The 12,740-nt window shown below is 33.6% G+C and overlaps 1 protein-coding gene across 2 annotated transcripts in view; it reads left to right on the forward strand.

Annotated features, from left to right (window-relative positions):
• The first annotated feature begins 3,651 nt into the window (after window positions 1–3,651).
• Window positions 3,652–12,740, forward strand: part of LOC125650625 (uncharacterized) — a 32,867-nt gene continuing 23,778 nt past the window's right edge. Inside the window, exons 1-5 of one of the 2 annotated variants that reach the window (XM_056165505.1) lie at window positions 3,652–3,942; window positions 4,859–4,912; window positions 5,566–5,802; window positions 6,260–6,367; window positions 6,707–6,784. In XM_056165505.1, the coding sequence (XP_056021480.1) occupies window positions 3,673–3,942; window positions 4,859–4,912; window positions 5,566–5,802; window positions 6,260–6,367; window positions 6,707–6,784 (747 nt within the window). In that variant the 5' untranslated portion in view covers window positions 3,652–3,672. Of the gene's footprint in view, window positions 3,943–4,858; window positions 4,913–5,565; window positions 5,803–6,259; window positions 6,368–6,706; window positions 6,785–10,211; window positions 10,540–12,740 lie in introns of those variants that run through there. The other variant, XM_056165504.1, reaches the window with a different exon arrangement.

The raw sequence follows: 12,740 nt of genomic DNA on the forward strand, positions 1-12,740 counted from the left end.
AAGCGAACACCCACTCTAACCAACAAGCGTCAATGCATTTGTAGTGCGTTCAATAGACCCAGATATCTTGTCTAGCAGCAAGTCTAGCCATTACGATCTTGAACGCAACCCATGATCCCGTAGACGCGCAGTAAAGCAGGGACAGGGAACCAGGCAAGCTTATGTGCTTGCACTGTGGACCAGGCAAGCCAGTCGGAATAAATCATAATCATGAAAAACATGTAGCCTGCAGTGTAACAAGTTCAGTAAACAATGGGTCTCGTTGGTCTTAATTCTCCATAGTTTCCAAAGCAAATACAACCAGTGATCCTTTTCACATTTAATATTGCCATTAAAGTGTCAGTTTGAAAAGGCTGTTATTCCATTGTAATCCTTGGTTCTTACAGGTCCTGGGATCATTCCTATTACTAGTTAATACAATTTACTTCAGGAGGAATAGCACGCTATTAACAACTTTCTATGAATGGAAAGTAGAGGATACATTTACAATAAAACTTTAAAATTGAAAACTTTTAAAATTTACTTTATTAAGTGAAAAATGCAGGAGAAAAATTAAGACCCTTTCTAGATTCGAACCCACGATCTTCAGATCAGCAGGCTCACAAGTTGACCCACTGAGTTGTCCAACAATACGGTCTAAAAGGAAAAGACATCTAATGCTGATGTTCATTTCACAAGATATAAAAAATAAGAAGGTCCGATTGTACAGCAATGATTCAATGATATGCATACCGATCAGTTAATCTTGAGTATTTATTGTGCCGGTTACGTTGTTACAGAGATTTAGCAAATCTGTTAATCTTTCATTTGAATCCATATACCTATGTATCATAGATGTTCCACTGTGAAAACTAGAGACTAATCTTTGGTGTTTTTCTCTTCGAATAATTGGACACGGTTACCGGCAGTGGAATTCTCCTTTGCTGATTACCGTGTTATACAGTTACCTTTACATTGCTGTAACGCGTGACATTTATCCTTTATAACTGGTGATAAAAACTTTTCACTGGTGAGCGCTTACTGTCAGATTCGGTTACTATCAGATTCAAAATTTAAAAGATCGGTGTGATATGGCAAGCCGTTTACTATTTATTCCAGAAAGCGATATCTCTTTAACTCTGTTAGATATCTCTCTAAAAAGATATATCTCTTACTTTAAAGACATATCTCTTTAAGTTAAGAAATATCTGTTAACCTTAAGAGATACCCGATATCTCTCAAATTTGAGAAATATCTCTTAACCTTAAGAGATTTCTCTTTAAAGTAAAGGATATCTCTTTAGAGATATATCTCTTTGACTTTGAGAGATATCTCTTTCACTTAGATATCTCTTTAATATAAAGAGATATCACTCATTTTAAGAGATATCTTTATAAGATTTTGAATGAAAGATATCTCTTAAAACAGAAAAAATACCTCTTTCCGAGCTCAAGAGAGACATCTCTATATCTGAAAGAGATATTTCTCTTGATTTTTAAAAATTATTCTTAAATGCACACGGAATGCTCCCCAAAGCGGAAACGCGCCAAAATTTTATTACATCAGTGTCAGATGCAAGCATTTTTGGCTTTCGATGTGCGCACATTTAGGAATGAAAAATACAAACATCTTATACATATATATACTATCTTTTATTTACTTTGTCCAACAAATCTACTGTTCAACACGGTAGAGACAACCTCCTCTACATATTCAGCTATTTTGATCACGTGCACTTATCATGTCATACAAAAGGCGAAGGTCATAGACTGTAGTAACCATTTTAGTCAATTTATTAAGGTCATGTATGGAGCGCCAAATTAACATAAACTCAAATAATTGAAGATATCTTTAATTATTTGAAGATATCATCAATTCAATTGTTGCTCTCTTTAATTGAATTGATGCCCGCATTAAATCAATTATTGCTCTCATCAAATGAATTAATGCGCGCTTCAATTCAATTATTGCTCTCATCAATTGAATTAATGCGCGCATCAATTGAATTAATGAGAGCAATAATTGATTTAATGCGCGCATTAATTCAATTATTGCTCTCTTCAATTCAATTGATGCGCGCATTAATTCAATTAATGAGAGCAATAATAGATTTGATGCGCGCATTAATTCAATTATTGCTCTCTTCAATTCATTTGATGAGAGCATCAATTTAGTAGAAATATTGCTCGCAATAATTAATTTAGAGCTCTGTTTAAATAATTTGATGATCTCTTTAATTCAATTGAAGATATCTTTAAATCATTTACAATGATTTTGTATAAGGAATTAATGCGTGCATCAATTCTTTTAAAGAGAGCAACAATTCAATTAAAGATATCATTAATTCAATTGTGGATATGTTGAATTGAAGATATCTTTAATTATATAGTTGCTCTCTCTAAAAGAATTATTGCTCTCTTCAAATGAATTAAAGATATCATTAATTCAATTGAAGAGAGCAATAATTGAATTAATGCGCGCATTAAATCAATTATTGCTCTCATCAAATGAATTAATGCGCGCATCAATTCAATTATTGCTCTCATCAATTGATTTAATGGCGTATTATATCAATTATTGCTCTCTTCAATTGAATTGTAGCGCGCATCAATTCAATTGTTGATATCATTAATTCATTTGAAGAGATCATTAATTCAATTGAAGCGCACATCATTTCAGTTGAAGAATTAATCCTATCATCAATTCAATTAATGCGCGAAATAATTCAGAATTGAAGATACCATTAATTATTTGAAGAGATCTTTAATTCAATTGTTGCGCGCATCAAATGAATTGATGATATCTTCAAATAATTGAAGATATCTTCAATTATTTGAGTTTATGTTAATTTGGCGCTCCATAGTCATGTCTTTAACTAAAAATATATCTCTGAAAGTTAAAGCGATATCTCTATTGCATTTTCTGACAGAGATATCTCTTTAACTGAATAAGAGATATCTTTTTTATATCGGTAATAAAGAGATATAGATCTCTATAACTTAAAGAGATATCTCTCAAAGTTAAAGATATATGTATCTCTCAAAGTTAAAGAGATATCTCTCAAAGTTAAAGATATGCCCCTCAAAGTTAAAGATATGCCCTTCAAAGTTAAACAGATATCTCTCAAAGTTAAAGATATACATGTATGTATCTCTCAAAGTTAAAAGAGATATCTCTCAAAGTTAAAGACATGCCCCTCAAAGTTAAAGAGATATCTCTCAAAGTTAAAGAGATATCATTTTTCGTTACAGGTTAGAATACAAATATGTGTACTATAGTTTGAGTCTAATATTGCTTTATTTACGATTTAAGAATCAAAAGAACATTAAAATTTCCTTTGCATTCAGTCGGATTTGAACACGGATCTTCAAATAGAAAGATCAAGTCCAAATTACGATGAATGTCCATAACGCCCTAGATTACTGCTTCACTAAGTAAATAAAAAATGTCGCAAGTTCTAATAATTAGTTTTTTTTTTAAAGTTAATTTACCGGAAGATAACCATCATCGTTTCTAGAAAAAAAAAATGTACAAATTATCTGACCTATCCTCCTATTTCCTCAACAGAAGAACATTTTGCAATCCAGTATTGTCCAAGACAAAGGGAGAGTACCGATTAGTGTGTATTCGCGGCCTCGGGAAAACGACCAGCTGCTTATCTATAGAGGATGAGTGTATATAAATATGTAGGAAATGACAGATACTCCAAAGAAGGCAATTATTTTTCACCGCCTTTGGTTTGTAACAAGGAAATTTGTAATAATGAGAACTTTGTCACTATTGATACCGTGTGTGTTGGTGGTTTATGTGTCTGCAGGGTGTTTGCCCGGAGGGTCGTGTCCAGTGACGGATATGAACAATCCCGATATACAGACAATGGCCCAGTTCGCTCTCACAACTTACGCAGCCAAATCAAACGCTGTGTGTGATGCAACTTTCAAAGTTAAACACGCCGAGACACAGGTAAAAATTTAAACTCAATACAGTAAAACACAGCTACTGAGAACCTTTAGGACCAGCGAAAAATAATTCCTTATAACCAAAGTTCGTTATATATGTCCGATTAATTTTCCGTTATTTTCCTCAAATGAGAGAATAAATATCACTTTGCAATAAGCATAAATTCATGATAAATGGGTTCGTTATAAGCCTGTTTTACTCTATATTGATGGAAATTTGAAATGGGTCTGTAAATTCTGAATTCCTGACGCAATTACATGTAGATCAGCAACTAAACTGTAGATGAAAGTGGGTCACCTGAATACGATTTTGTATTGACATGTTCAACTTTCAGCCTTTAAAGTATATACTTCCTCTCAATTAATTTTTAATGGCATGTTTGGATGCATGTTTACTCCTAAAAATATTCTGGATAGTTCATGGAAAATTATATGTATCACATTTGGGGGGGGGGGGGGGCATATACTTTTTACACCCCACTGGTTAGCGTCACTGAGAAAACATTAACTGAAAGTACCTTTGATTTGTCTATCATAATTCGTCTGTTGTAAATTATTCTTTGAATTTTTTAGATAATGAATTGAAACAATTTGTCTCAATAAAACTTTATGTTCATTAAAAACTAGCAATGATCTAATAGCGAGTAATCAATCATGCAATAAGAAAGTTGATTATTATTTCACAATCAATGTTGATAAAAAGGAATTGAAACGGACATTTTTTTTTAAACCGCAGTTTTCACATTGCGTTAATATTTTTGATAATATAAAATGCAAAATTTTGTTTCTACTATACAATAAATTAACAACTAAATTGACTTGTACATTAAATGAAACCCCAAAACATGTATCGCTCTATGCACCGCATGCCCACATCGTAAAGAGAATTATTGAGAATAGTGTTTCTTTTCCATTAACAGGTTGTTGCAGGTATCAACTACAGGTTGACAGTGGAAGCTACCTGTGGAGGACAGGTAAATTTTCCAATTATAATTCACGTTTTATAGAGGAAGATAAAGTTTGTAATTATAATACATCCTCTTTCTAAGTATTATAAAAGGGCAGGCAAATTTAGTCTTATTTCTGACTACTGGAGGATTAGAAATTTGCGTGTTTCCTAATCATAGACCAGTCTATTTTTAATTATGGTACAACTGGAAACATGTTCTCTTATCATAGGGTAGTCTATTTCTGATTAAAATAGGACACTACATAATGCTATCAGAAATGAGGTATATTATCATCGATCGTCATTTTAACTGAAAACGTCAATATATATATATATATATATATATATATATATATATATATATATATATATATATGGTCATTATCAAATTTCGCAGATTTTTCTATATGCTTGCTTTTTCTTCTTCTTTATGTTCAAAAAATATCTCAAAACCATAGAAGGATGTTGTGAACAAGATGATTTTTTGTTTTACTGGTGATCCTTCAAAGAACATTATGAATCTTAAAGTCTTGGATGGGGGGAGTGGGGGGAGGGGGCAAAATTGCCTTTTAACTCTATATACATGTAGTTTCTTTTAAACAAATGAATATGAGATATTCCTTGTTTAAAAAAAACTTGACAATAATGATATTACAACATCCAATGATACCTTTGCAGACGACAGTGTGTCAATTCACTGTGTTTGACCAATCCTGGACCAATACAAGAGAGCTGACATCTGACCACTGCAGCCATGGACATAAACGTGTAGCCATGGTTGGAGGTTTATCCCCCGCTGATACAAGCAGTGACCAGTTCATGGACGCCATGGGATATGCCGCCTCTCAGGTGGACGCCCAGACTAACAGCATGTTCAAAGTCTCTCCTGTTCACTTCAGCCATTGTTTCCAGCAGGTCGGTGTTAATCTAACCACTTATACAAATGGTAAACATGCAGGAAGTTCCTGCGAAATAAATCTAACTTGTGATATACTGTACATATTGATATAAAATAGAAATTATTGCATTGATCTTTCAAAATTACTTAAATATCACAGGCACTTGTTTGAAAATTACTTAAATACCACAGGCACTTGTTTGAAAATTACTTAAATACCACAGTCACTTGTTTGAAAATTACTTAAATACCACAGGCACTTGTTTGAAAATTACTTAAATACCACAGGCACTTGTTTCTGTAAATATGTTATGACCTTTGTTAAATACATATAAAATTGGAACCGTTTCATTAAAAAAAAGCCAAAATCTTTCATTTGTATTCAAATACTAGAGTTTTTTATGTTCACTTTTATACGAGTATGTTCCTTTTTCACAAGTAAATTTTATAGATAGTATGTGTGGACTTTTACAGGTTGTAGCCGGCATGAAATATGTATGTGACGTCACCTTCGGTGAGAACAGTTGCGCCAAGGGAGACACAACAGATCTGTCTCTATGTTCAGTGAACAGCAAAGGATTTGTAAGTTTACGGCTTTGTTTACAGCTTTGTTTACAGCTGCTGTTCAATACTAATACTAATGCTTCTATTCAAACAAACTGGTTCTTCTCATATCTATATGGACGAGTTGAAATGTGGTAATTTTTATACAACAACTACATGAAGAAACCAGTGTAGGAAACAAAGATTGTTTCTACATGATATTAGTGTTACTTTCGATTACATGTGGAAGAGAGATATTAAAACATATTAAATGAACGTTAGCATTATCCAAAGCAAAAATGTCAGAAAATTCATTTTACCTTGTGGGTATAATATTACTCCACACGCTTCTGTGATCTCTGTATCGGTGTTTTTCAGTCCTCCACCTGGCACGTGGAAATCGTGTCCCAGCCCTGGATGCCAACTAAGTACACATTGCAACAGCTCACGTTTAAGGTCAGTATCTGGGTTTAGATATTTTGTTAATTTTTGGAGTGTTCCATCCATATATTGCCGTTTTTATGAATGTTTGCTTTAATTTGTTTCTTGTAAATCACAAATGCTAAGTTTTGTACTTTATCTAACCACACATCTAGCAGTGTGTCAATGAGTTGTATATACTGTAGACCAACTTTTATTCGCGACGACTCTATTTCGCGATTCAACAGTGATGAACTGCTTCGCTGCGACTAATTTTCGCGACCGATATTATCTTTAACATACAAGCGACTTTAAAGGACTAGTTTGCGGCGAGAAATATTCGCGATGATGAAGTTCTTGCGAACCTCGCTAAAAACTTTACACGCGAATAAATGTTGGTTTAAGTATTTGAATAAAACATAATCATTACAAACCTATACAAAAGGTAATCTTTGGACAGTATTCAAGCTTTGTCAATTCAATCTCGGTACTTCCCCTGGTTTTATACATATCTAAAGTTGTCTATCTTTACTATATACATTGGTAACATGTTCTGTATTTCATTTTCAGCATTGAAATGGCACCATCACATAACCACCTGGTAAAATGGCAACCAACACAATTTATCAATTACTTCCGACATCTACTTCAGTGACTTTGTTGTGCGTGATCAACCTACTTAATTTATTTGTTGTTGCTGTTATGTTTGATTTTTATTAAAACTTTTTATATCCTGCCTTTTCATATATTGTTTTCTCCATTGTCTTCATTCTTGATATTCAGATTTACCTGCCTGTGAGGTCAATAACAAATTTATTGCTCCCCGAACTTGTTGACGGGGCATAATGGTCACAATATCCCTACTATTGCTCTGATTAGATAGAGTTAAGGGCAACTCTCCGCTTTGACCAAAACTTTCTGTATTTAATGTGTGTGTGTGTTTAAATGATCTCTCCGTCCCGTTCGAGAAATTTTCACTCAGATCACCACCTTTAGTTAAAGGCGTATGTGTGGCGCTCGAGGGCATAACTGAGGGTTTTTTTCAACGTCCCTGCGAGAGGTGGACCTCCATTTTACGGTCATGTCCAAAAAACCTACGAATTTCACTTGCTATGCGAACGAATCATTTCTGCATGTAGTAACAAAGTTAGACGCGACGTCAGGATTTTTGGATAAAAGTTACAGAGAAGAAAAAGTCCACGCAATAAAGGCAAAAAATGAAGCACATTTTGTGATTGTGGTGCATGGTTGCCATAGAAACCATAATGGTGAATTTTGACCCGTGTGAAGACTATGAATCTTGTGCAAAATCTAGAAAAATTCTTACATTTCACATGTTCAAAAACTAAAGTAGCAACTCTTTTTTTAACTTACAGATCAGTATAAGCTTTATGAACATACTGATTGCTCGAATTTCACACAGATTTGAGTTTTGGCGTGAATAACTAACTAGCTAATATTTAGTGGAAACACATCTGAAGGGCCCATTGTGATGAATATTTAATCGTAACAGCATGTCCAAATGTCAGTTCTCATGTTTAATACTATGCTACAATCACGAATGCACTGACATTTTACTCATATTGTGACGTCACCAGTTGTAGAGGAAGTGCCACAAAATATCAGTGAGGGTGTATGACTCGGAACCTTTGTTCTTTTGAAAAGGTCATATCCGAAAGACCCGAGATTCTCTCTTCTAAATGGCACGAGCGGCTGCGCGTCTCGAACAAATAACCTCTGCTTACAAAGCGAACACTTTAACCGCTGAATCGATCACCGCGATCGAGCTATTATGGCAATAACTAATAGCAGTAGAATAGAGCAGGGCCGTAAATTAACCTTCAATTTGGAGGAGGCAGGAAATTAGGCGGGGGTCTGGGGGCCGCCCAGGCCCCCAGACGCTGAGCACATTTTGTGCACACTGAACACGTTTCGTGCAAAATCCTTGATTCTAGGGCCTTCTAAGATGTTACTTGACTAACTCATTCTAAAAGAAAGATTTGGAATGCTTTTTAAGGGAGGTATCATGTTCTTAGTTATTGGAAACAACATAAATTCTAATGAACTTTAAATTTTAATTTTTTTTGGCTCAAAAGTTGGAGGAGGCAGCTGCCTCCTCCGCCTCCATGTAATTTACGGCCCTGATAGAGTGAAAGAATGTTTTAGCGTCGAAGTAAATTCAGTACTATATCTCTGGCAAAAATGAATAGGAATAATGAATGGACGTTAATGTATATGTAACCGTCTTGTATTTAATGAGAGGTCAGTATGGTTGTTAATCATTATAGTGGCAATGATGTGTATATTTATTAATTTATGAAGATAAAGCTTTAATCTTATATCAATCTTATTTTGCGCAAAGTGCATGGGAAAGCATAATGTCTGCGGATATCAGATAAAGAAATCTCTCGACGAAAAGTTGTACTTTTATTAGAATTCGAAAACATGGATAGATGAATCCATAATATTTAGAGGAATTAATACTTTTGTTAAGGACGGATAATTCACCATAAGGTTCACAATATAATATTAATCATTATTAGTTAACTTTACTTTGTTTCAAAATGATATGTAAAATGTCTCTTATTCAATTTCAAGCACTGGTTAAAACTGTAGACGAGATTTCTTTAAAAAGACATTTAATGCCTTTGGGCGGGGTGAATATTGTACCTCGAGGTGGTTAAAGCATTGTATTGACCGAGAACAATGTCATTTGTTTTCTTATATGATAATTAAATGTTTTAAAGTATCAAAACTGGCTACTAGAGTCTACAAAATGAAACCTGGTCGGCCATTTTCCTTTACGGCTGGAGTGCTACACATAGTCTTTACGTACAGTCTTTCACAATAAGTAGGTCCAAATGGCATAATTTTTTTTTAAAAATCGAAAAATCAACTTTCATGTTATTCATGAAATCATATGCAAATTTATCTGCAAGGTTTTATAGAATCTGGAAGCCATCTTTAGATCGGATTCGAAGCTGAACCCCCCCCCCCCCCCCCTAATAAAAAAATGGTTACTCTGTTATGTGATAGAAATCATATTGCAAGATCACAAATATTTGTTATAACTAGTATACAGACGTCAGTCATAACTTCAAGTTATCAAGATTGTAATTTCTGTGGAAACGAGGGGGTTATTTATATTTGGTCTTTCCTATAGGGGATAGGAGATAGGGAAGACCGAATATACATGTAAAATAACCCCCTCGTTTCCACAGAAATTATCAAGACAGCTGAAAGTGAATAGAGACGTTTATAGTTTTTGTTGAGTTACCAAAAAAAATAATATTCAATAGTATGAATTTTGAAATTCCCAATTTATTTTTGGCCTGATGTTGGAAAGATCAAATGTTTTATTCACCTCGAAAACACGTACGGGTGCCAATACGGATAAAACGGGGGCGAATCGTATCGGGGCAAAACCGTCCCGATACCGGAGAAAATGAGCAGGTGGTGTTATCTTTCCTGACCGTTAGAGGTCTCTCATTGTATATAAACATAGAAGGAAATCATATGACATGACAGTGAAAGAGTAATTTTTCTCCGTCTTTTGTTTGAAAGAAAGATTTTTTTTAACGATGAGAACTTTATCACTATTGATACCATGTGTGTTGGTGATTTATACGTCTGCAACATGTATGCCTGGAGCATATTGTCCCATGGATAACGATGTACTGCAAAATAATGCTATGGTACACAAGATGGCACAGTTCGCTCTCACGGCATATGCAACCAAATCGAATGTTCTGTGTGATGCAAAATTCAGTGTTACCCACACCGAGACACAGGTAAGCACGCCGAGACACAGGTAAACAATGAGTCACATTGGTAATTTTTTTTGTTTTTAGTTCTAACTAGATTCATCTTTGTTCTCAAACCCAGGTATCACCAAGCAGTGGGCATATAAACATTTTATGAAAGTAAAGAGAATTTCATCACCTGTACTTTGTGAAACATAAATGTATATGTGAAGTGATTGTATTTTAATTTTATTTTATATGGTACTTCCATGTGTCAGTGTAGCTGCAGAACTGTAGCTGTACAGGAAAAAACTTGGGTCGACATGGTCTCTCTTGCACTTTCCTTCAGGAGTCTAAAGTTAATTGCTTTTCTGGCATGCTTGATTTTGTCCATTCTTAAAACGAGCCCTATCCGTTTCCACCTCCTTTTTCTTACAATTCACCCATGTCACTAAATTACTTCATATGACAGACGACTTCTGTTTATGAAAAGATGTACAGTGTACATGTACCTGTAAGCTTCAAGCCTTGTCATTGAATAATCATGGTCAGCTTGATTAATCATAGGCTTTTTCACAGATCTGAATCATGAATGTATCGTTTCTGATAAAAAAAAAAAAGGGGGGGGGTCTAACATAATATGATTATAATCAAATTAATTGCTTTTGAATAGATCTTAATATATATCCATACTGATAAATAACAGGAGGGGGGATTCTAACATATCATAAACTTTAATCTACATTTATTGATTAACAAGATGCAAAATAATGATCATGATCAACTTGTAAATGAATAATCATAGGTAGCAGAGTTTTGAATGGCCAGATCTTGCTATATTCATACTGATAAGGGGGGGGGGGGGGGGGGGGGGGGTCTAACATAATGTATCGCAAACTTGAATCTACAGTCATTAAGTTCAATAACATGACCATGATGACCTATGCACATGCACCTGAGATATGAAATTCACATACAGTACATTAACCTGAAAATGTCCATTTCAGTTCTTGATTATCTGTCCTTAACATTTAGGTCTTGACTGTCAAATTTTATCATTTTAGAAATCACTTACAATTGATTCATAAGTTTAAACTGTGTTTATCTTACAACAATTAACATATAAGTTCTACAACATAGGGACATTATTCTCCTTGGATCTAACTAAATACAGGGTTTTTTTTTATAATTTATTTGTTTTTTGACACATACAATATAATCACACAGACAAATAAACAAACGGACAATCAATCATACATACATTTCATTCTCTCCTGTGGTCACTTGCTGTACAGTATGAAGCATAACAAAAAAAACATGTAAAAATTAAAAAAGAAATTATTCAAAAATATCTTCCCATCTCTTCCACATTTTATCAAAGCTGTGCATTCTATGTTTTTGAATTGCAGCATATTTTTCCACATGATATTTTAACTTTAAGTGACATAATAATCCAACAAGGTTTGGTTCCTTATCCTGCATTAAACAGGTAAAGATGTATTGTTTAACATATAAAATTATAAAATTCATAACTTTGTTATTAAAAGTTAGTGGATTTTCACCTAATATAATATTGGACACATTAAAACCTACTCTTTCTGAATATATATAGAAAAACTAAATACAGTTTATCAGGATATGATTATTTTTCTCTCTGAAGAGAAAGTACTTATATCATGATTTGTTATCTCCTTAGCTTATGAGCACAACAACTGTGCAAGATGCTATGACTATTTATGTACCAATACACCACTTGTTTATATATATTATGTTTCTCATGTTTTTCATGTCATTTTAAAGTTATCATGGGTTTGGAAAGAACTGCATTTTGTGGCAAAAGGATTTTTTTTAATAGAACAGCTACAAATTTGCATAATATTTTACTAGATCTATTTCATCTAATATATTGACAAAATTTATACCCCTAGACATGTATTTCAATTTGTAAATGTTGCTTATTTACATGTTAACACCAGCAGACAATTCTTTTTATGCAATTGCATGAAAAGTATATTTTAAGTGCAGAAAGGTCAAATTGAGCACACTTAATATGACAACAAGCAAATATGACATCATTTTTTTCTCTCCATATTTTGATTGCCCTTCAATGTAGAAATTCAAAATATACTTCCAAAATGAATTTATGAATGCTACAAAACTCAGTTTCAACTTCTTTAATTTACTTTAAAGTTTATAATTTGAAGTGCAAAATCTTAGCAATGTAAGGAAAGTTGCAAAAAAAATATATG

The sequence above is a fragment of the Ostrea edulis genome, chromosome 5 (assembly GCF_947568905.1).
Source record: "Ostrea edulis chromosome 5, xbOstEdul1.1, whole genome shotgun sequence".
Lineage (NCBI taxonomy): Eukaryota > Metazoa > Mollusca > Bivalvia > Ostreida > Ostreidae > Ostrea > Ostrea edulis.